Source organism: Oncorhynchus nerka, unplaced genomic scaffold (assembly GCF_034236695.1).
Source record: "Oncorhynchus nerka isolate Pitt River unplaced genomic scaffold, Oner_Uvic_2.0 unplaced_scaffold_1338, whole genome shotgun sequence".
Lineage (NCBI taxonomy): Eukaryota > Metazoa > Chordata > Actinopteri > Salmoniformes > Salmonidae > Oncorhynchus > Oncorhynchus nerka.
The window spans coordinates 20,001-45,000 of NW_027040010.1; the positions used below are offsets into that span (position 1 = coordinate 20,001).

Consider the following 25,000-nt stretch of genomic DNA (forward strand, 5'->3'; position numbering starts at 1 on the left):
ATGACTGGTTCTGTCAGTAGTTATATGACTGGTTCTGACAGTAGTTATATGACTGGTTATGACTGGTTCTTTCAGTAGTTATATGACTGGTTCTGACAGTAGTTATATGACTGGTTCTGACTGGTTCTGACAGTAGTTATATGACTGGTTCTGACTGGTTCTGTCAGTAGTTATATGACTGGTTCTGACTGGTTCTGTCAGTAGTTATATGACTGGTTCTGACTGGTTCTGACTGGTTCTGTCAGTAGTTATATGACTGGTTCTGACTGGTTCTGTCAGTAGTTATATGACTGGTTCTGTCAGTAGTTATATGACTGGTTCTGACTGGTTCTGACTGGTTCTGTCAGTAGTTATATGACTTGTTATGACTGGTTCTGACAGTAGTTATATGACTGGTTCTGTCAGTAGTTATGACTTGTTATGACTGGTTCTGACAGTAGTTATATGACTGGTTCTGACTGGTTCTGTCAGTAGTTATATGACTGGTTCTGACAGTAGTTATATGACTGGTTCTGACTGGTTCTGTCAGTAGTTATATGACTGGTTCTGACAGTAGTTATATGACTGGTTCTGACTGGTTCTGTCAGTAGTTATATGACTTGTTATGACTGGTTCTGTCAGTAGTTATATGACTGGTTCTGACTGGTTCTGACAGTAGTTATATGACTGGTTCTGACAGTAGTTATATGACTGGTTCTGACTGGTTCTTTCAGTAGTTATATGACTGGTTCTGACTGGTTCTTTCAGTAGTTATATGACTGGTTCTGACTGGTTCTTTCAGTAGTTATATGACTGGTTCTGTCAGTAGTTATATGACTGGTTCTGTCAGTAGTTATATGACTGGTTCTGTCAGTAGTTATATGACTGGTTCTGACTGGTTCTGTCAGTAGTTATATGACTAGTTCTGACTGGTTCTGACAGTAGTTATATGACTGGTTCTGACTGGTTCTGACAGTAGTTATATGACTGGTTCTGTCAGTAGTTATATGACTGGTTCTGTCAGTAGTTAGATGACTGGTTCTGACTGGTTCTGACAGTAGTTATTTGACTGGTTCTGTCAGTAGTTATATGACTGGTTCTGACTGGTTCTGTCAGTAGTTATATGACTGGTTCTGTCAGTAGTTATATGACTGGTTCTGACTGGTTCTGTCAGTAGTTATATGACTGGTTCTGTCAGTAGTTATATGACTGGTTCTGTCAGTAGTTATATGACTGGTTCTGACTGGTTCTGACAGTAGTTATATGACTGGTTCTGACATTAATTATATGACTAGTTCTGACTGTAGTTATATGACTGGTTCTGTCAGTAGTTATATGACTGGTTCTGACAGTAGTTATATGACTGGTTATGACTGGTTCTTTCAGTAGTTATATGACTGGTTCTGACAGTAGTTATATGACTGGTTCTGACTGGTTCTGACAGTAGTTATATGACTGGTTCTGACTGGTTCTGTCAGTAGTTATATGACTGGTTCTGACTGGTTCTGTCAGTAGTTATATGACTGGTTCTGACTGGTTCTGACTGGTTCTGTCAGTAGTTATATGACTGGTTCTGACTGGTTCTGTCAGTAGTTATATGACTGGTTCTGTCAGTAGTTATATGACTGGTTCAGACTGGTTCTGACTGGTTCTGTCAGTAGTTATATGACTGGTTCTGTCAGTAGTTATGACTTGTTATGACTGGTTCTGACAGTAGTTATATGACTGGTTCTGACTGGTTCTGTCAGTAGTTATATGACTGGTTCTGACAGTAGTTATATGACTGGTTCTGACTGGTTCTGTCAGTAGTTATATGACTGGTTCTGACAGTAGTTATATGACTGGTTCTGACTGGTTCTGTCAGTAGTTATATGACTTGTTATGACTGGTTCTGTCAGTAGTTATATGACTGGTTCTGACTGGTTCTGACAGTAGTTATATGACTGGTTCTGACAGTAGTTATATGACTGGTTCTGACTGGTTCTTTCAGTAGTTATATGACTGGTTCTGACTGGTTCTTTCAGTAGTTATATGACTGGTTCTGACTGGTTCTTTCAGTAGTTATATGACTGGTTCTGTCAGTAGTTATATGACTTGTTATGACTGGTTCTGACAGTAGTTATATGACTGGTTCTGTCAGTAGTTATATGACTGGTTCTGACTGGTTCTGTCAGTAGTTATATGACTGGTTCTGACTGGTTCTGTCAGTAGTTGTATGACTGGTTATGACTGGTTCTGACAGTAGTTATATGACTGGTTCTGACAGTAGTTATATGACTGGTTCTGACTGGTTCTGTCAGTAGTTATATGACTGGTTCTGACTGGTTCTGACAGTAGTTATATGACTGGTTCTGTCAGTAGTTAAATGACTGGTTCTGACTGGTTCTGTCAGTAGTTGTATGACTGGTTATGACTGGTTCTGACAGTAGTTATATGACTGGTTCTGTCAGTAGTTATATGACTGGTTCTGACTGGTTCTGTCAGTAGTTATATGACTGGTTCTGACTGGTTCTGTCAGTAGTTGTATGACTGGTTATGACTGGTTCTTTCAGTAGTTATATGACTGGTTCTGACAGTAGTTATATGACTGGTTCTGACTGGTTCTGTCAGTAGTTATATGACTGGTTCTGACTGGTTCTGACAGTAGTTATATGACTGGTTCTGTCAGTAGTTAAATGACTGGTTCTGACAGTAGTTATATGACTGGTTATGACTGGTTCTGACAGTAGTTATATGACTGATTCTGACTGGTTCTGTCAGTAGTTATATGACTGGTTCTGACAGTAGTTATATGACTGGTTTTGACTGGTTCTGTCAGTAGTTATATGACTGGTTCTCACTGGTTCTGACAGTAGTTATATGACTGGTTCTGTCAGTAGTTATATGACTGGTTACTGTCTCTATATAATTAATGTCCTTAATATGATAGAACATTGTAACATTGTACTGTACCTGTATGGTAGAACTTTCCAGAGAAGCCCAGATTAAAGGTGAAGTTGGTGATTTGAGATCTCAGCTGGTTCTGAGTGTCCAGGAGGGCCTGGAGAAAGAGAGAGAGAGTTGTGTTCAATTTGTTCTATGATCTCTTCTAAATGTTCTGAGAGTTCTAAATGTTGTGAGTGTTATAAATGCCTGAGTGTTCTAAATGTTCTGAGTGTTCTAAATGCCTGAGTGTTCTAAATGTTCTGAGTGTTCTAAATGTTCTGAGTGTTCTAAATGTCTGAGTGTTCTAAATGTTCTGAGTGTTCTAAATGTTCTGAGTGTTCTAAATGCCTGAGTGTTCTAAATGTTCTGAGTGTTCTAAATGTTCTGAGTGTTCTAAATGCCTGAGTGTTCTAAATGTGGAGTGTTCTAAATGTTCTGAGTGTTCTAAATGTTCTGAGTGTTCTACATGTTCTAAATGCCTGTGTTCTAAATGTTGAGTGTTCTAAATGTGCTGAGTGTTCTAAATGTTCTGAGTGTTCTAAATGCCTGAGTGTTCTAAATGTGGAGTGTTCTAAATGTTCTGAGTGTTCCAAATGTTCTGAGTGTTCTAAATGTCTGAGTGTTCTAAATGTTCTGAGTGTTCTGAATGTTCTGAGTGTTTTAAATGTCTGGGTGTTCTAAATGTCTGGTTGTTTTAAATGTCGGGTGTTCTAAATGTCTGGGTGTTATAAATGTCTGGGTGTTTTAAATGTCTGGGTGTTCTAAATGTCTGAGTGTTCTAAATGTCTGGGTGTTCTAAATGTCTGAGTGTTCTAAATGTCTGGATGTTCTAAATGTCTGGGTGTTCTAAATGTCTGAGTGTTCTAAATGTCTGGATGTTCTAAATGTCTGGGTGTTCTAAATGTCTGGGTGTTCTAAATGTCTGAGTGTTCTAAATGTCTGGATGTTCTAAATGTCTGGGTGTTCTAAATGTCTGAGTGTTCTAAATGTCTGGATGTTCTAAATGTCTGAGTGTTCTAAATGTCTGGATGTTCTAAATGTCTGGGTGTTCTAAATGTCCGGGTGTTCTAAATGTCTGAGTGTTCTAAATGTCTGGGTGTTCTAAATGTCTGAGTGTTCTAAATGTCTGGGTGTTCTAAATGTCTGGGTGTTCTAAATGTCTGGGTGTTCTAAATGTCTGAGTGTTCTAAATGTCTGAGTGTTCTAAATGTCTGGGTGTTCTAAATGTCTGAGTGTTCTAAATGTCTGGGTGTTCTAAATGTCCGGGTGTTCTAAATGTCTGAGTGTTCTAAATGTCTGGGTGTTCTAAATGTCTGAGTGTGTTAGATCTCATGTGTTACATTCTCCTACATTCATTTTACATTTCCACAAACTTCAAAGTGTTTCCTTTCAAATGATACCAATAATATGCATAGTTAAATAAAGGTTACATTTGAAATAATAAAAAATTATATCAGGCAGTTAGATTTGGGTGTCATTTTCCTCCCCCCTCTCTCTCCTCTCTCTTTCCCCCCTCTTCTCTTCTCTCCCCTTCCCTTTCTCCCCTCTCGATCCCCTTCCCTCCTCTCTCCTCCCATTTCTTCTCCTCTCCCCTTCCCTTTCTCTCCTACCTCTTTCCCCTTGCCTCCTCTCCCCTCTCTCCTCTCGTTCCCCTTCCCTCCTCTCTCCTCCCCTTTCTTCTCCTCTCCCCTTCCCTTTCTCTCCTCCCTCTTTCCCCTTGCCTCCTCTCCCCTATCTTCTCTCTCTCTCCTCTCTCTTCCCCATTCTCTCCTCTCTTTCCACTTCCCTCCTCTCTCCTCTCTTCTCTCTCTCCCCAATTTCTTCTCCTCTCTCTCTTCCCCTTTTTCTTCTCTTACTTTCCCCTTCCCTCTCTCTTCCCTCTCTTCTCTCTCTCCCCCTCTCCTCTCTCTCTCCCCCCTCTCTGTTCTCTCTTCCTCCTTCTCTCTCATTCTCCTCCCCCTCTCATTCCATTTCCCTCTCCCCCATATTTCTCCTCCCCCTCTACTTCCATACTTCTCTCAATCTCGCTGTGAAAATGTCAAATTCTCTGAAGACAACTGTTTTATTTTAAAGGAAGGCTGATACAGCAGTATCATTCTCTTGTCTCTTTCTCTCCATCTATCCCCATCTCTCTCTCTTTCTCTCAGTCTGTCTCTCTCCTCTCTCCATCTATCCCCGTCTCTCTCTCTATCTCTCAACGTCTGTCTCTCCTCTCTCCATCTATCCCCATCTCTCTCTCTTTCTCTCAGTCTGTCTCTCTCCTCTCTCCATCTATCCCCGTCTCTCTCTCTTTCTCTCAGTCTGTCTCTCCTCTCTCCATCTATCCCCGTCTCTCTCTCTATCTCTCAGTCTGTCTCTCCTCTCTCCATCTATCCCCGTCTCTCTCTTTCTCTCAGTCTCTCTCCTCTCTCCATCTATCCCCGTCTCTCTCTCTTTCTCTCAGTCTGTCTCTCCTCTCTCCATCTATCCCCGTCTCTCTCTCTCCTCCCCTTTCTCTCCTCTCTCCATCTATCCCCATCTCTCTCTCTCTTTCTCTCAGTCTGTCTCTTCTCTCTCCATCTATCCCCATCTCTCTCTCTTTCTCCCAGTCTGTCTCTCCTCTCTCCATCTATCCCCGTCTCTCTCTCTCTCCTCCCTTTCTCTCCTCTCTCCATCTATCCCCGTCTCTCTCTCTCTCTCTCCTCCCCTTTCTCTCCTCTCTCCATCTATCCCCGTCTCTCTCTCTCTCCTCCCCTTTCTCTCCTCTCTCCATCTATCCCCATCTCTCTCTCTATCTCTCAGTCTGTCTCTCCTCTCTCCATCTATCCCCGTCTCTCTCTCTCTCCTCCCCTTTCTCTCCTCTCTCCATCTATCCCCGTCTCTCTCTCTTTCTCTCAGTCTGTCTCTTCTCTCTCCATCTATCCCTGTCTCTCTCTCTTTCTCTCAGTCTGTCTCTCCTCTCTCCATCTATCCCCATCTCTCTCTCTATCTCTCAGTCTGTCTCTCCTCTCTCCATCTATCCCCGTCTCTCTCTCTCTTTCTCTCAGTCTGTCTCTCCTCTGTCCATCTATCCCCGTCTCTCTCTCTCTTTCTCTCAGTCTGTCTCTCCTCTCTCCATCTATCCCCGTGTCTCTCTCTTTCTCTCAGTCTGTCTCTCCTCTCTCCATCTATCCCTGTATCTCTCTCTCTCTCCTCCCCTTTCTCTTCTCTCTCCATCTATCCCCATCTCTCTCTCTATCTCTCAGTCTGTCTCTCCTCTCTCCATCTATCCCCGTCTCTCTCTCTCTCTCCCTTTCTCTCCTCTCTCCATCTATCCCCGTCTCTCTCTCTTTCTCTCAGTCTGTCTCTTCTCTCTCCATCTATCCCTGTCTCTCTCTCTTTCTCTCAGTCTGTCTCTCCTCTCTCGATCTATCCCCATCTCTCTCTATCTCTCAGTCTGTCTCTCCTCTCTCCATCTATCCCCGTCTCTCTCTCTCTTTCTCTCAGGCTGTCTCTCCTCTCTCCATCTATCCCCGTCTCTCTCTCTCTCCTCCCCTTTCTCTCCTCTCTCCATCTATCCCCATCTCTCTCTCTCTTTCTCTCAGTCTGTCTCTTCTCTCTCCATCTATCCCCATCTCTCTCTCTTTCTCCCAGTCTGTCTCTCCTCTCTCCATCTATCCCCGTCTCTCTCTCTCTCTCCTCCCCTTTCTCTCCTCTCTCCATCTATCCCCGTCTCTCTCTCTCTCTCCTCCCCTTTCTCTCCTCTCTCCATCTATCCCCGTCTCTCTCTCTCTCTCCTCCCCTTTCTCTCCTCTCTCCATCTATCCCCATCTCTCTCTCTATCTCTCAGTCTGTCTTTCCTCTCTCCATCTATCCCCGTCTCTCTCCCTATCTCTCAGTCTGTCTCTCCTCTCTCCATCTATCCCCGTCTCTCTCTCTATCTCTCAACGTCTGTCTCTCCTCTCTCCATCTATCCCCATCTCTCTCTCTTTCTCTCAGTCTGTCTCTCCTCTCTCCATCTATCCCCATCTCTCTCTCTATCTCTCAGTCTGTCTCTCCTCTCTCCATCTATCCCTGTCTCTCTCTCTTTCTCTCAGTCTGTCTCTCCTCTCTCCATCTGTCCCCGTCTCTCTCTTTTCTCTCAGTCTGTCTCTCTCCTCTCTCCATCTATCCCCATCTCTCTCTCTTTCTCTCAGTGTGTCTCTCCTCTCTCCATCTGTCCCCGTCTCTCTCTCTTTCTCTCAGTCTGTCTCTCCATCTATCCCCGTCTCTCTCTCTATCTCTCAGTCTGTCTCTCCTCTCTCCATCTATCCCCGTCTCTCTCTCCATCTATCCCCGTCTCTCTCTCTCTCTCCTCCCCTTTCTCTCCTCTCTCCATCTATCCCCGTCTCTCTCTCTTTCTCTCAGTCTGTCTCTCCTCTCTCCATCTGTCCCCGTCTCTCTCTCTTTCTCTCAGTCTGTCTCTCTCCTCTCTCCATCTATCCCCGTTTCTCTCTCTTTCTCTCAGTCTGTCTCTCCTCTCTCCATCTGTCCCCGTCTCTCTCTCTTTCTCCCAGTCTGTCTCTCCATCTATCCCCGTCTCTCTCTCTTTCTCTCAGTCTGTCTCTTCTCTGTCCATCTATCCCCGTCTCTCTCTCTCTCTCCTCCCCTTTCTCTCCTCTCTCCATCTATCCCCGTCTCTCTCTCCATCTCTCAACGTCTGTCTCTCCTCTCTCCATCTATCCCCATCTCTCTCTCTATCTCTCAGTCTGTCTCTCGTTCTCTCTCCATCTATCCCCGTCTCTCTCTCTCTCTCCTCCCCTTTCTCTCCTCTCTCCATCTATCCCCGTCTCTCTCTCTTTCTCTCAGTCTCTCTCTCCATCTATCCCCGTCTCTCTCTCTTTCTCTGTCTGTCTCTCCTCTCTCCATCTATCCCCATCTCTCTCTCTATCTCTCAGTCTGTCTCTCCTCTCTCCATCTATCCCCATCTCTCTCTCTATCTCTCAGTCTGTCTCTCCTCTCTCCATCTATCCCCGTCTCTCTCTCTATCTCTCAGTCTGTCTCTCCTCTCTCCATCTATCCCCGTCTCTCTCTCTATCTCTCAGTCTGTCTCTCCTCTCTCCATCTATCCCCATCTCTCTCTCTATCTCTCAGTCTGTCTCTCCTCTCTCCATCTATCCCCGTCTCTCTCTCTATCTCTCAGTCTGTCTCTCCTCTCTCCATCTATCCCCGTCTCTCTCTCTCTCTCCTCCCCTTTCTCTCCTCTCTCCATCTATCCCCGTCTCTCTCTCTCTCTCTCCCCTTTCTCTCCTCTCTCCATCTATCCCCGTCTCTCTCTCTATCTCTCAGTCTGTCTCTCCTCTCTCCATCTATCCCCGTCTCTCTCTCTATCTCTCAGTCTGTCTCTCCATCTATCCCCGTCTCTCTCTCTATCTCTCAGTCTGTCTCTCCTCTCTCCATCTATCCCCATCTCTCTCTATCTCTCAGTCTGTCTCTCCTCTCTCCATCTATCCCCGTCTCTCTCTATCTCTCAACGTCTGTCTCTCCTCTCTCCATCTATCCCCATCTCTCTCTCTTTCTCTCAGTCTGTCTCTCCTCTCTCCATCTATCCCCATCTCTCTCTCTATCTCTCAGTCTGTCTCTCCTCTCTCCATCTATCCCCGTCTCTCTCTCTATCTCTTAACGTCTGTCTCTCCTCTCTCCATCTATCCCCATCTCTCTCTCTATCTCTGTCTGTCTCTCTTTCTCTCTCCATCTATCCCCGTCTCTCTCTCTCTCCTCCCCTTTCTCTCCTCTCTCCATCTATCCCCATCTCTCTCTCTCCCCTCCCCTTTCTCTCCTCTCTCCATCTATCCCGTCTCTCTCTCTATCTCTCAGTCTGTCTCTCCTCTCTCCATCTATCCCCGTCTCTCTCTCTCCATCTCTCAACGTCTGTCTCTCCTCTCTCCATCTATCCCCATCTCTCTCTCTCTCTCTCCTCCCCTTTCTCTCCTCTCTCCATCTATCCCCGTCTATCTCTCTTTCTCTCAGTCTCTCTCTCCATCTATCCCCGTCTATCTCTCTTTCTCTGTCTGTCTCTCCTCTCTCCATCTATCCCCGTCTCTCTCCCTTTCCCTCAGTCTGTCTCTCCTCTCTCCATCTATCCCCGTCTCTCTCTCTTTCTCTCTCTCTTTTTCTCAGTCTCTCTCTCCATCTATCCCCATCTCTCTCTCTCTCCTCCCCTTTCTCTTTCTCTCTCCATCTATCCCCGTCTCTCTCTCTCTCCTCCCATTTCTCTCCTCTCTCCATCTATCCCCGTCTCTCTCTCTCTCTCTCCTCCCCTTTCTCTCCTCTCTCCATCTGTCCTCATCTCTCTCTCTATCTCTCAACATCTGTCTCTCTTTCTCTCTCCATCTGTCCTCATCTCTCTCTCTCTCTCAACATCTGTCTCTCTTTCTCTCTCCATCTGTCCTCATCTCTCTCTCTATCTCTCAACATCTGTCTCTCTTTCTCTCTCCAGCTGTCCTCATCTCTCTCTCTCTTTCTGTATCTCTTTCAATCTCTACCCTTTTCAGACATTCCCCCTTTCCCCATCTCCCTACTTTCCTGTCCCCTCTATCTATCTCTCTCTACCTTCTCTCCTTCTCCCTCTGTCTGAGGTGTTGGGCAGGCTAGTATAATCTCTCCTTCTCTCTCTGTGTCTGTCCCCCTCCCCTCCTCTCTCTCTCTCTCTCTCTCTCTCTTTCTCTCTCTCTCTTTCTCTCTCTCTCTTTCTCTCTCTCTCACCTCCTCTCTGTGTCTGTCCCCCCTCCCCTCCTCTCTCTCTCTCTCTGTCTCTCTCTCTCTCTCTCTTTCTCTCTCTCTCTTTCTCTCTCTCTCACCTCCTCTCTCTGTGTCTGTCCACCTCCCCTCCCATCCTCTCTCTCTCTCTCTCTCTCTCTCTCTCTTTCTCTCTCTCTCACCTCCTCTCTCTGTGTCTGTTCCCCCTCCCTCCCTCACTCCTTCTCTCTCTCTCTCCTTCCCCCCCTCTCTCCAAGGTCCTAGATGTTCAGGTCATATTTCTGATGCATTATAGGAAAAATGTCAAACACTGACAGGTAGTGACATTCTAATCTACAGAGCTAAGCAAACACACACACACACACACACACACGCACACACACACACACCTTTCTCCCCAGAGTGCAGGCTGTGTGGTGTCAGGATCAATGCAGTGAGCCAAGCAAAAGGCCCTGGTCTAATCTCAGACACACTGCAGAGCAACACACCTCTCCCCTGTCACAACACACACCTCTCCGCTGTCACACACACACACACACACACACACACACACACACACACACACACACACACACACACACACACACACACACACACACACACACACACACACACACACACACACACCTCCCCTGTCACACACACTAATACACACTGCAGTGAGCCAAACAAAAGGCCCTGGTCTAATCTCAGACACACTGGGAGGCCCGCCCCCCCCATTTCCTCCTACCTTAACATCCTTGGTGTTCATGGAGCCCCCCTGTTTCCTCCTACCTTAACATCCTTGGTGTTCATGGAGCCCCGCCCCCTCCTGTTTCCTCCTACCTTAACATCCTTGGTGACCATGGAGCCCCCATTTCCTCCTACCTTAACATCCTTGGTGTTCATGGAGCCCCCCTGTTTCCTCCTACCTTAACTCCTTGGTGTTCATGGAGCCCCCCCGTTTCCTCCTACCTTAACATCCTTGGTGTTCATGGAGCCCCCCTGTTTCCTCCTACCTTAACATCCTTGGTGTTCATGGAGCCCCCCTGTTTCCTCCTACCTTAACATCCTTGGTGTTCATGGAGCCCCCCTGTTTCCTCCTACCTTAACATCCTTGGTGTTCATGCGTGTTCCTTCCTTCCCAACAAAGATGTCGTCGATATCCACCAGGATGTGACGCTCCAGCCCCAACGACAACTTCCTGTCCGTGAGGTAAGTGATAGCGTCCACCAATAGGAGCCTGTGTAGCCAGTATCCCAGACCGTGTCCGAAGACGACCCTCCGGACACCGTCAAAAAGCCCCGCGTCCAACACCACCGTAGCCCGTAGGCCCCGACTCAAACCAGGGACTGGATTATCTCCGCTGCCTCCCTCCCTGGGCCGTGTCTGGACAACCGCTTGGTAGGAGGAGTGGTTGGAGGAGAACGTGGTCCAGTCATCGCCAGGGAGTGGTCCACGGTCCGTCTCAGCCCGCGTCAGGTGGAGGAGGGGAGAACGTGACATCACAGAGGCGTCTCGGAGCGCCTGATTGGTCCGTAGCAGCAGGGGAAGACCCCGGAGATTCAGCAGGGGCGGAGAGTTCTGATTGGCCATATGGAAGGTGATGATGCCGACTCGATAACGGAGACAGTACTGGGGGACAACAAGGGACAACATTTGGCAAGAGGCAGCTGACAACCAGACGAACGTTAGTGAATGTTAGCTGACAACCAGACAAACGTTAGTGAACGTTAGCTGACAACCAGACGAACGTTAGTGAACGTTAGTTAATGTTAGTTGACAACCAGACGAACGTTAGTGAATGTTAGTTAATGTTAGTTGACAACCAGACGAACGTTAGTGAACGTTAGTTAATGTTAGTTGACAACCAGACGAACGTTAGTGAATGTTAGTTAATGTTAGTTGACAACCAGACGAACGTTAGTTAATGTTAGCTGACAACCAGACGAACGTTAGTTAATGTTAGTTGACAACCAGACGAACGTTAGTTAATGTTAGATGACAACCAGACGAACGTTAGTTAATGTTAGCTGACAACCAGACTAACGTTAGTGAATGTTAGTTAATGTTAGTTGACAACCAGACGAACGTTAGTTAATGTTAGCTGACAACCAGACGAACGTTAGTGAACGTTAGCTGACAACCAGACGAAAGTTAGTTAATGTTAGTTGACAACCAGACGAACGTTAGTGAACGTTAGTTAATGTTAGTTGACAACCAGACGAACGTTAGTTAATGTTAGCTGACAACCAGGCGAGCGTTAGTTAATGTTTGCTGACAACCAGGACGAGCGTTAGTTAATGTTAGTTGACAACCAGGACGAGCGTTAGTTAATGTTAGTTAATGTTAGTTGACAACCAGGCGAGCGTTAGTTAATGTTAGTTAATGTTAGTTGACAACCAGGCGAGCGTTAGTTAATGTTAGCTGACAACCAGACTAACGTTAGTGAATGTTAGTTAATGTTAGTTGACAACCAGGCGAGCGTTAGTGAGCGTTAGCTGACAACCAGGACGAGCGTTAGTTAATGTTAGCTGACAACCAGACGAATGTTAGTTAATGTTAGCTGACAACCAGACGAATGTTAGTTAATGTTAGTTGACAACCAGATGAACGTTAGTTAATGTTAGCTGACAACCAGACGAACGTTAGTTAATGTTAGCTGACAACCAGACGGACGTTAGTTAATGTTAGCAGACAACAGGACTAATGTTAGCAGACAACCAGACGAACGTTAGCTGACAACCAGACGAACGTTAGTGAACGTTAGCTGACAACCAGACGAACGTTAGTTAATGTTAGCTGACAACCAGACGAACATTAGTTAATGTTAGCTGACAACCAGACGAACGTTAGCTGACAACCAGACGAACGTTAGTGAACGTTAGCTGACAACCAGACTACGTTAGCTGACAACCAGACGAACGTTAGTGAACGTTAGCTGACAACCAGACGAACGTTAGTTAATGTTAGCTGACAACCAGACGAACGTTAGCTGACAACCAGACGAACGTTAGTGAACGTTAGCTGACAACCAGACAAACGTTAGTTGACAACCAGACCAACGTTAGTGAATGTTAGTTAATGTTAGCTGACAACCAGAGGAACGTTAGTTAATGTTAACTGACAACCAGACGAACGTTAGTGAATGTTAACTGACAACCAGACGAACGTTAGTGAACGTTAGCTGACAACCAGACGAACGTTAGTGAACGTTAGCTGACAACCAGACGAACGTTAGTGAATGTTAGCTGACAACCAGACGAACGTTAGTGAATGTTAGCTGACAACCAGACGAACGTTAGTGAATGTTAGCTGACAACCAGACTAACGTTAGTTGACAACCAGACAAACGTTATTTAATGTTAGCTGACAACCAGACGAACGTTAGTGACTGTTAGCTGACAACCAGACGAACGTTAGTGAACGTTAGCTGACAACCAGACGAACGTTAGTTGACAACCAGACGAACGTTAGTGAATGTTAGTTAATGTTAGCTGACAACCAGACGAACGTTAGTGAATGTTAGCTGACAACCAGACGAACGTTAGTTAATGTTAGTTAATGTTAGCTGACAACCAGACGAACGTTAGTTAATGTTAGCTGACAACCAGACGAACGTTAGTTAATGTTAGTTAATGTTAGCTGACAACCAGACGAACGTTAGTTAATGTTAGTTAATGTTAGCTGAAAACCAGACGAACGTTAGTTCATGTTAGTTGACAACCAGACGAACGTTAGTGAATGTTAGTTAATGTTAGTTGACAACCAGACGAACGTTAGTTAATGTTAGTTGACAACCAGACGAACGTTAGTTAATGTTAGTTAATGTTAGTTGACAACCAGACGAACGTTAGTGAATGTTAGTTAATGTTAGTTGACGACCAGACGAACGTTAGTGAATGTTAGTTAATGTTAGTTGACAACCAGACGAACGTTAGTGAATGTTAGTTAATGTTAGTTGACAACCAGACGAACGTTAGTGAATGTTAGTTAATGTTAGCTGACAACCAGACTAACGTTAGTTAATGTTAGTTAATGTTAGTTGACAACCAGACGAACGTTAGTTAATGTTAGCTGACAACCAGACGAACGTTAGTGAACGTTAGCTGACAACCAGACGAACGTTAGTGAATGTTAGTTAATGTTAGTTGACAACCAGACGAACGTTAGTGAATGTTAGTTAATGTTAGCTGACAACCAGACTAACGTTAGTTAATGTTAGTTAATGTTAGTTGACAACCAGACGAACGTTAGTTAATGTTAGCTGACAACCAGACGAACGTTAGTGAACGTTAGCTGACAACCAGACGAACGTTAGTTAATGTTAGTTGACAACCAGACGAACGTTAGTGAACGTTAGTTAATGTTAGTTGACAACCAGACGAATGTTAGTTAATGTTAGCTGACAACCAGACGAACGTTAGTTAATGTTTGCTGACAACCAGACGAACGTTAGTTAATGTTAGTTGACAACCAGACGAACGTTAGTGAATGTTAGTTAATGTTAGTTGACAACCAGACAAACGTTAGTTAATGTTAGCTGACAACCAGACGAACGTTAGTTAATGTTAGTTAATGTTAGTTGACAACCAGACGAACGTTAGTTAATGTTAGTTAATGTTAGTTGACAACCAGACGAACGTTAGTTAATGTTAGTTAATGTTAGTTAATGTTAGTTGACAACCAGACGAACGTTAGTGAACGTTCAACAGCTGTCTGTTCCAGGGGTCAGTGTGTCTGTTCCAGGGGTCAGTGTGTCTGTTCCAGGGGTCAGTGTGTCTGTTCCAGGGGTCAGTGTGTCTGTACCAGGGGTCAGTGTGTCTGTTCCAGGGGTCAGTGTGTCTGTTCCAGGGGTCAGTGTGTCTGTACCAGGGGTCAGTGTGTCTGTTCCAGGGGTCAGTGTGTCTGTTCCAGGGGTCAGTGTGTCTGTACCAGGGGTCAGTGTGTCTGTTCCAGGGGTCAGTGTGTCTGTTCCAGGGGTCAGTGTGTCTGTTCCAGGGGTCAGTGTGTCTGTTCCTGGGGTCAGTGTGTCTGTACCAGGGGTCAGTGTGTCTGTTCCTGGGGTCAGTGTGTCTGTTCCAGGGGTCAGTGTGTCTGTTCCAGGGGTCAGTGTGTCTGTTCCTGGGGTCAGTGTGTCTGTTCCAGGGGTCAGTGTGTCTGTTCCAGGGGTCAGTGTGTCTGTTCCTGGGGTCAGTGTGTCTGTACCAGGGGTCAGTGTGTCTGTTCCTGGGGTCAGTGTGTCTGTTCCAGGGGTCAGTGTGTCTGTTCCAGGGGTCAGTGTGTCTGTTCCTGGGGTCAGTGTGTCTGTTCCAGGGGTCAGTGTGTCTGTACCAGGGGTCAGTGTGTCTGTTCCAGGGGTCAGTGTGTCTGTTCCAGGGGTCAGTGTGTCTGTTCCAGGGGTCAGTGTGTCTGTACCAGGGGTCAGTGAGTCTGTACCAGGGGTCAGTGTGTCTGTTCCAGGGGTCAGTGTGTCTGTACCAGGGGTCAGTGTGTCTGTTCCAGGGGTCAGTGTGTCTGTTCCAGGGGTCAGTGTGTCTGTACCAGGGGTCAGTAAGTCTGTTCCAGGGGTCAGTGTGTCTGTACCAGGGGTCAGTGTGTCTGTTCCAGGGGTCAGTGTGTCTGTTCCAGGGGTCAGTGTGTCTGTTCCAGGGGTCAGTGTGTCTGTACCAGGGGTCAGTGTGTCTGTTCCAGGGGTCAGTGTGTCTGTACCAGGGGTCAGTGTGTCTGTACCAGGGATCAGTGTGTCTGTTCCAGGGGTCAGTGTGTCTGTACCAGGGGTCAGTGTGTCTGTTCCAGGGGTCAGTGTGTCTGTTCCAGGGGTCAGTGTGTCTGTTCCTGGTGTATCAGCTGTCTGTTCCAGGGGTCAGTGTGTCTGTACCAGGTGTCAGTGTGTCTGTTCCAGGGGTCAGTGTGTCTGTTCCAGGGGTCAGTGTGTCTGTTCCAGGGGTCAGTGTGTCTGTACCAGGGGTCAGTGTGTCTGTACCTGGTGTAGCAGCTGTCTGTTCCAGGGGTCAGTGTGTCTGTACCTGGTGTAGCAGCTGTCTGTTCCAGGGGTCAGTGTGTCTGTTCCAGGGGTCAGTGTGTCTGTACCAGGGGTCAGTGTGTCTGTACCTGGTGTAGCAGCTGTCTGTTCCAGGGGTCAGTGTGTCTGTACCTGGGGTCAGTGTATCTGTTCCAGGGGTCAGTGTGTCTGTTCCAGGGGTCAGTGTGTCTGTACCTGGTGTAGCAGCTGTCTGTACCAGGGGTCAGTGTGTCTGTTCCAGGGGTCAGTGTGTCTGTACCAGGGGTCAGTGTGTCTGTACCAGGGGTCAGTGTGTCTGTACCTGGTGTAACAGCTGTCTGTTCCAGGGGTCAGTGTGTCTGTACCAGGGGTCAGTGTCTCTGTTCCAGGGGTCAGTGTGTCTGTTCCAGGGGTCAGTGTGTCTGTACCAGGGGTCAGTGTGTCTGTTCCAGGGGTCAGTGTGTCTGTTCCAGGGGTCAGTGTGTCTGTACCAGGGGTCAGTGTGTCTATTCCAGGGGTCAGTGTGTCTGTTCCAGGGGTCAGTGTGTCTGTTCCAGGGGTCAGTGTGTCTGTACCTGGTGTAGGGGTCAGTGTGTCTGTACCAGGGGTCAGTGTGTCTGTTCCAGGGGTCAGTGTGTCTGTTCCAGGGGTCAGTGTGTCTGTTCCAGGGGTCAGTGTGTCTGTACCTGGTGTAACAGCTGTCTGTTCCTGGGGTCAGTGTGTCTGTTCCAGGGGTCAGTGTGTCTGTACCTGGTGTAACAGCTGTCTGTTCCAGGGGTCAGTGTGTCTGTACCAGGGGTCAGTGTGTCTGTACCAGGGGTCAGTGTGTCTGTTCCAGGGGTCAGTGTGTCTGTTCCAGGGGTCAGTGTGTCTGTTCCAGGGGTCAGTGTGTCTGTACCAGGGGTCAGTGTGTCTGTACCTGGTGTAACAGCTGTCTGTTCCAGGGGTCAGTGTGTCTGTTCCTGGGGTCAGTGTGTCTGTACCAGGGGTCAGTGTGTCTGTTCCTGGGGTCAGTGTGTCTGTTCCAGGGGTCAGTGTGTCTGTTCCTGGGGTCAGTGTGTCTGTTCCAGGGGTCAGTGTGTCTGTACCTGGTGTAACAGCTGTCTGTACCAGGGGTCAGTGTGTCTGTTCCAGGGGTCAGTGTGTCTGTACCAGGGGTCAGTGTGTCTGTACCTGGTGTAGCAGCTGTCTGTTCCAGGGGTCAGTGTGTCTGTTCCAGGGGTCAGTGTGTCTGTACCTGATGTAGCAGCTGTCTGTACCTGTTGTAGCAGCTGTCTGTTCCAGGGGTCAGTGTGTCTGTACCAGGGGTCAGTGTGTCTGTACCTGATGTAGCAGCTGTCTGTACCTGTTGTAGCAGCTGTCTGTACCAGGGGTCAGTGTGTCTGTACCTGATGTAGCAGCTGTCTGTACCTGTTGTAGCAGCTGTCTGTTCCAGGGGTCAGTGTGTCTGTTCCAGGGGTCAGTGTGTCTGTACCAGGGGTCAGTGTGTCTGTTCCAGGGGTCAGTGTGTCTGTACCAGATGTAGCAGCTGTCTGTACCTGTTGTAGCAGCTGTCTGTTCCAGGGGTCAGTGTGTCTGTACCAGGGGTCAGTGTGTCTGTACCTGATGTAGCAGCTGTCTGTACCTGTTGTAGCAGCTGTCTGTTCCAGGGGTCAGTGTGTCTGTTCCAGGGGTCAGTGTGTCTGTTCCAGGGGTCAGTGTGTCTGTTCCAGGGGTCAGTGTGTCTGTACCAGGGGTCAGTGTGTCTGTACCTGGTGTAGCAGCTGTCTGTTCCAGGGGTCAGTGTGGGCGTACTTCAACAGACTCTCGTAGATGACCAGGATGTAGCGACCACGCCCCTTTGAAAAAAAGAGAACAACGTAAAACAGCTTGTTACACTTCTGTGGTGACGTAACCACGGCAACGTGTGGTTGGCTTTTGATGTGTTACAGGTCCCTTGTGATTTTAGATGTAACCACGGCAACGTGCGGTAGCTTCTGTGTTGGGGGTAGAAGCTGTTCAACAGTCTTCTGTTTTGGGGGTAGAAACTATTCAGCAGTCTACTGTTTTGGGGGTAGAAGCTGTTCAACAGTCTACTGTCTTGGGGGTAGAAACTGTTCAGCAGTCTACTGTTTTGGGGGTAAAAGCTGTTCAGTAGTCTACTGTTTTGGGGGTAGAAGCTGTTCAGCAGACTACTGTTTTGGGGGTAAAAGCTGTTCAGCAGTCTACTGTTTTGGGGGTAGAAACTGTTCAGCAGTCTACTGTTTTGGGGGTAGAAACTGTTCAGCAGTCTACTGTTTGGGGGTAGAAACTGTTCAGCAGTCTACTGTTTTGGGGGTAGAAGCTGTTCAACAGTCTTCTGTTTTGGGGGTAGAAGCTGTTCAGTAGTCTAATGTTTCGGGGGTAGAAACTGTTCAGCAGTCTACTGTTTTGGGGGGTAGAAGCTGTTCAGCAGTCTACTGTTTTGGGGGGTAGAAGCTGTTCAGCAGTCTACTGTTTTGGGGGGTAGAAGCTGTTCAGTAGTCTACTGGACTTTGGGTTGCAACATTCCAGGAAATTGCTGATTACGAGAATCCTCAAACTGAGACCTAAACCTTGGTTGGAGGATTACTGACTTCCTGCTTGTTCCCTGCTGATTACGAGAATCCTCAAACTGAGACCTAAACCTTGGTTGGAGGATTACTGACTTCCTGCTTGTTCCCTGCTGATTACGAGAATCCTCAAACTGAGACCTAAACCTTGGTTGGAGGATTACTGACTTCCTGCTTGTTCCCTGCTGATTACGAGAATCCTCAAACTGAGACCGTTTTTGGAACAATATTGGAAAGTTACTGAAATTTCGCAACGTCAGATCAACGTTAGCAGATCTCCATGAAAAAGGTTAAATATTCAAACGAATCATAAAATTACAACAATATTAACCTGGTCAGTGAGAGGAGACAGGTCTCCCTTCCCCATAATAATAATAATATTAACCTGGTCAGTGAGAGGAGACAGGTCTCCCTTCCCCATAATAATAATAATATTAACCTGGTCAGTGAGAGGAGACAGGTCTCCCTTCCCCATAATAATAATAATATTAACCTGGTCAGTGAGAGGAGGCAGGTCTCCCTTCCCCATAATAATAATAATATTAACCTGGTCAGTGAGAGGAGACAGGTCTCCCTTCCCCATAATAATAATAATATTAACCTGGTCAGTGAGAGGAGACAGTCTCCCTTCCCCATAATAATAATAATATTAACCTGGTCAGTGAGAGGAGGCAGGTCTCCCTTCCCCATAATAATTAATAATATTAACCTGGTCAGTGAGAGGAGACAGGTCTCCCTTCCCCATAATAATAATAATATTAACCTGGTCAGTGAGGCAGGTCTCCCTTCCCCATAATAATAATAATATTAACCTGGTCAGTGAGGCAGGTCTCCCTTCCCCATAATAATAATAATATTAACCTGGTCAGTGAGAGGAGGCAGGTCTCCCTTCCCCATAATAATAATAATATTAACCTGGTCAGTGAGACAGGTCTCCCTTCCCCATAATAATAATAATATTAACCTGGTCAGTGAGAGGAGGCAGGTCTCCCTTCCCCATAATAATAATAATATTAACCTGGTCAGTGAGACAGGTCTCCCTTCCCCATAATAATAATAATATTAACCTGGTCAGTGAGACAGGTCTCCCTTCCCCATAATAATAATAATATTAACCTGGTCAGTGAGGCAGGTCTCCCTTCCCCATAATAATAATAATACTAACCTGGTCAGTGAGACAGGTCTCCCTTCCCCATAATAATAATAATATTAACCTGGTCAGTGAGAGGAGGCAGGTCTCCCTTCCCCATAATAATAATAATATTAACCTGGTCAGTGAGAGGAGACAGGTCTCCCTTCCCCATAATAATAATAATATTAACCTGGTCAGTGAGAGGAGGCAGGTCTCCCTTCCCCATAATAATAATAATATTAACCTGGTCAGTGAGAGGAGACAGGTCTCCCTTCCCCATAATAATAATAATATTAACCTGGTCAGTGAGAGGAGGCAGGTCTCCCTTCCCCATAATAATAATAATATTAACCTGGTCAGTGAGGCAGGTCTCCCTTCCCCATAATAATAATAATATTAACCTGGTCAGTGAGACAGGTCTCCCTTCCCCATAATAATAATAATATTAACCTGGTCAGTGAGACAGGTCTCCCTTCCCCATAATAATAATAATATTAACCTGGTCAGTGAGAGGAGACAGGTCTCCCTTCCCCATAATAATAATAATATTAACCTGGTCAGTGAGACAGGTCTCCCTTCCCCATAATAATAATAATATTAACCTGGTCAGTGAGAGGAGGCAGGTCTCCCTTCCCCATAATAATAATAATATTAACCTGGTCAGTGAGAGGAGACAGGTCTCCCTTCCCCATAATAATAATAATATTAACCTGGTCAGTGAGGGAGGCAGGTCTCCCTTCCCCATAATAATAATAATATTAACCTGGTCAGTGAGGGGAGACAGGTCTCCCTTCCCCATAATAATAATAATATTAACCTGGTCAGTGAGAGGAGGCAGGTCTCCCTTCCCCATAATAATAATAATATTAACCTGGTCAGTGAGAGGAGACAGGTCTCCCTTCCCCATAATAATAATAATATTAACCTGGTCAGTGAGACAGGTCTCCCTTCCCCATAATAATAATAATATTAACCTGGTCAGTGAGAGGAGACAGGTCTCCCTTCCCCATAATAATAATAATATTAACCTGGTCAGTGAGAGGAGACAGGTCTCCCTTCCCCATAATAATAATAATATTAACCTGGTCAGTGAGACAGGTCTCCCTTCCCCATAATAATAATAATATTAACCTGGTCAGTGAGACAGGTCTCCCTTCCCCATAATAATAATAATATTAACCTGGTCAGTGAGAGGAGACAGGTCTCCCTTCCCCATAATAATAATAATATTAACCTGGTCAGTGAGAGGAGACAGGTCTCCCTTCCCCATAATAATAATAATATTAACCTGGTCAGTGAGAGGAGGCAGGTCTCCCTTCCCCATAATAATAATAATATTAACCTGGTCAGTGAGAGGAGACAGGTCTCCCTTCCCCATAATAATAATAATATTAACCTGGTCAGTGAGAGGAGGCAGGTCTCCCTTCCCCATAATAATAATAATATTAACCTGGTCAGTGAGAGGAGACAGGTCTCCCTTCCCCATAATAATAATAATATTAACCTGGTCAGTGAGAGGAGGCAGGTCTCCCTTCCCCATAATAATAATAATATTAACCTGGTCAGTGAGAGGAGACAGGTCTCCCTTCCCCATAATAATAATAATATTAACCTGGTCAGTGAGAGGAGGCAGGTCTCCCTTCCCCATAATAATAATAATATTAACCTGGTCAGTGAGAGGAGGCAGGTCTCCCTTCCCCATAATAATAATAATATTAACCTGGTCAGTGAGAGGAGGCAGGTCTCCCTTCCCCATAATAATAATAATATTAACCTGGTCAGTGAGAGGAGGCAGGTCTCCCTTCCCCATAATAATAATAATATTAACCTGGTCAGTGAGGGAGACAGGTCTCCCTTCCCCATAATAATAATAATATTAACCTGGTCAGTGAGAGGAGACAGGTCTCCCTTCCCATAATAATAATAATATTAACCTGGTCAGTGAGAGGAGACAGGTCTCCCTTCCCCATAATAATAATAATATTAACCTGGTCAGTGAGAGGAGACAGGTCTCCCTTCCCCATAATAATAATAATATTAACCTGGTCAGTGAGACAGGTCTCCCTTCCCCATAATAATAATAATATTAACCTGGTCAGTGAGAGGAGGCAGGTCTCCCTTCCCCATAATAATAATAATATTAACCTGGTCAGTGAGAGGAGACAGGTCTCCCTTCCCCATAATAATAATAATATTAACCTGGTCAGTGAGGGGAGGCAGGTCTCCCTTCCCCATAATAATAATAATATTAACCTGGTCAGTGAGGGGAGACAGGTCTCCCTTCCCCATAATAATAATAATATTAACCTGGTCAGTGAGAGGAGGCAGGTCTCCCTTCCCCATAATAATAATAATATTAACCTGGTCAGTGAGAGGAGACAGGTCTCCCTTCCCCATAATAATAATAATATTAACCTGGTCAGTGAGACAGGTCTCCCTTCCCCATAATAATAATAATATTAACCTGGTCAGTGAGAGGAGACAGGTCTCCCTTCCCCATAATAATAATAATATTAACCTGGTCAGTGAGAGGAGACAGGTCTCCCTTCCCCATAATAATAATAATATTAACCTGGTCAGTGAGACAGGTCTCCCTTCCCCATAATAATAATAATATTAACCTGGTCAGTGAGACAGGTCTCCCTTCCCCATAATAATAATAATATTAACCTGGTCAGTGAGAGGAGACAGGTCTCCCTTCCCCATAATAATAATAATATTAACCTGGTCAGTGAGAGGAGACAGGTCTCCCTTCCCCATAATAATAATAATATTAACCTGGTCAGTGAGAGAGGCAGGTCTCCTTCCCCATAATAATAATAATATTAACCTGGTCAGTGAGAGGAGACAGGTCTCCCTTCCCCATAATAATAATAATATTAACCTGGTCAGTGAGAGGAGGCAGGTCTCCCTTCCCCATAATAATAATAATATTAACCTGGTCAGTGAGAGGAGACAGGTCTCCCTTCCCCATAATAATAATAATATTAACCTGGTCAGTGAGGCAGGTCTCCCTTCCCCATAATAATAATAATATTAACCTGGTCAGTGAGAGGAGGCAGGTCTCCCTTCCCCATAATAATAATAATATTAACCTGGTCAGTGAGAGGAGGCAGGTCTCCCTTCCCCATAATAATAATAATATTAACCTGGTCAGTGAGGGGAGACAGGTCTCCCTTCCCCATAATAATAATAATATTAACCTGGTCAGTGAGAGGAGACAGGTCTCCCTTCCCCATAATAATAATAATAATAACCTGGTCAGTGAGAGGAGACAGGTCTCCCTTCCCCATAATAATAATAATATTAACCTGGTCAGTGAGAGGAGACAGGTCTCCCTTCCCCATAATAATAATAATATTAACCTGGTCAGTGAGACAGGTCTCCCTTCCCCATAATAATAATAATATTAACCTGGTCAGTGAGAGGAGACAGGTCTCCCTTCCCCATAATAATAATAATATTAACCTGGTCAGTGAGACAGGTCTCCCTTCCCCATAATAATAATAATATTAACCTGGTCAGTGAGAGGAGACAGGTCTCCTTCCCCATAATAATAATAATATTAACCTGGTCAGTGAGAGGAGGCAGGTCTCCCTTCCCCATAATAATAATAATATTAACCTGGTCAGTGAGAGGAGACAGGTCTCCCTTCCCCATAATAATAATAATATTAACCTGGTCAGTGAGGGGAGACAGGTCTCCCTTCCCCATAATAATATTAATATTAACCTGGTCAGTGAGAGGAGACAGGTCTCCCTTCCCATAATAATAATAATATTAACCTGGTCAGTGAGAGGAGACAGGTCTCCTTCCCCATAATAATAATAATATTAACCTGGTCAGTGAGAGGAGGCAGGTCTCCCTTCCCCATAATAATAATAACATTAACCTGGTCAGTGAGACAGGTCTCCCTTCCCCATAATAATAATAATATTAACCTGGTCAGTGAGAGGAGGCAGGTCTCCCTTCCCCATAATAATAATAATATTAACCTGGTCAGTGAGGCAGGTCTCCCTTCCCCATAATAATAATAATATTAACCTGGTCAGTGAGAGGAGACAGGTCTCCCTTCCCCATAATAATAATAATATTAACCTGGTCAGTGAGAGGAGGCAGGTCTCCCTTCCCCATAATAATAATAATATTAACCTGGTCAGTGAGAGGAGGCAGGTCTCCCTTCCCCATAATAATAATAATATTAACCTGGTCAGTGAGAGGAGACAGGTCTCCCTTCCCCATAATAATAATAATATTAACCTGGTCAGTGAGGGGAGACAGGTCTCCCTTCCCCATAATAATATTAATATTAACCTGGTCAGTGAGAGGAGACAGGTCTCCCTTCCCCATAATAATAATAATATTAACCTGGTCAGTGAGAGGAGACAGGTCTCCCTTCCCCATAATAATAATAATATTAACCTGGTCAGTGAGAGGAGGCAGGTCTCCCTTCCCCATAATAATAATAATATTAACCTGGTCAGTGAGAGGAGGCAGGTCTCCCTTCCCCATAATAATAATAATATTAACCTGGTCAGTGAGAGGAGGCAGGTCTCCCTTCCCCATAATAATAATAACATTAACCTGGTCAGTGAGACAGGTCTCCCTTCCCCATAATAATAATAATATTAACCTGGTCAGTGAGAGGAGGCAGGTCTCCCTTCCCCATAATAATAATAATATTAACCTGGTCAGTGACGCAGGTCTCCCTTCCCCATAATAATACTAATATTAACCTGGTCAGTGAGAGGAGACAGGTCTCCCTTCCCCATAATAATAATAATATTAACCTGGTCAGTGAGACAGGTCTCCCTTCCCCATAATAATAATAATATTAACCTGGTCAGTGAGAGGAGACAGGTCTCCCTTCCCCATAATAATAATAATATTAACCTGGTCAGTGAGAGGAGGCAGGTCTCCCTTCCCCATAATAATAATAATATTAACCTGGTCAGTGAGGCAGGTCTCCTTCCCATAATAATAATAATAATATTAACCTGGTCAGTGAGAGGAGACAGGTCTCCCTTCCCCATAATAATAATAATATTAACCTGGTCAGTGAGACAGGTCTCCTTCCCCATAATAATAATAATATTAACCTGGTCAGTGAGGAGGCAGGTCTCCCTTCCCCATAATAATAATAATATTAACCTGGTCAGTGAGAGGACAGGTCTCCTTCCCCATAATAATAATAATATTAACCTGGTCAGTGAGGCAGGTCTCCCTTCCCCATAATAATAATAATATTAACCTGGTCAGTGAGACAGGTCTCCCTTCCCCATAATAATAATAATATTAACCTGGTCAGTGAGACAGGTCTCCCTTCCCCATAATAATAATAATATTAACCTGGTCAGTGGGAGAAGACAGGTCTCCCTTCCCCATAATAATAATAATATTAACCTGGTCAGTGAGAGGAGACAGGTCTCCCTTCCCCATAATAATAATAATATTAACCTGGTCAGTGAGAGGAGGCAGGTCTCCCTTCCCCATAATAATAATAATATTAACCTGGTCAGTGAGACAGGTCTCCCTTCCCCATAATAATAATAATATTAACCTGGTCAGTGAGAGGAGACAGGTCTCCCTTCCCCATAATAATAATAATATTAACCTGGTCAGTGAGAGGAGGCAGGTCTCCCTTCCCCATAATAATAATAATATTAACCTGGTCAGTGAGGCAGGTCTCCCTTCCCCATAATAATAATAATATTA

General features: G+C 45.4%; 1 protein-coding gene across 1 annotated transcript in view; it reads right to left on the bottom strand.

Annotated features, from left to right (window-relative positions):
* Positions 1 to 25,000, bottom strand: part of LOC135568914 (bifunctional heparan sulfate N-deacetylase/N-sulfotransferase 4-like) — a 33,507-nt gene that overhangs the window by 7,195 nt on the left and 1,312 nt on the right. The window contains exons 3-5 of the mRNA XM_065015702.1: positions 17,335 to 17,421; positions 10,687 to 11,214; positions 2,932 to 3,019 (exon numbers count right to left, since the gene is read on the bottom strand). Of these exons, the coding sequence (XP_064871774.1) occupies positions 2,932 to 3,019; positions 10,687 to 11,214; positions 17,335 to 17,421 (703 nt within the window). The remainder of the gene's footprint in view (positions 1 to 2,931; positions 3,020 to 10,686; positions 11,215 to 17,334; positions 17,422 to 25,000) is intronic.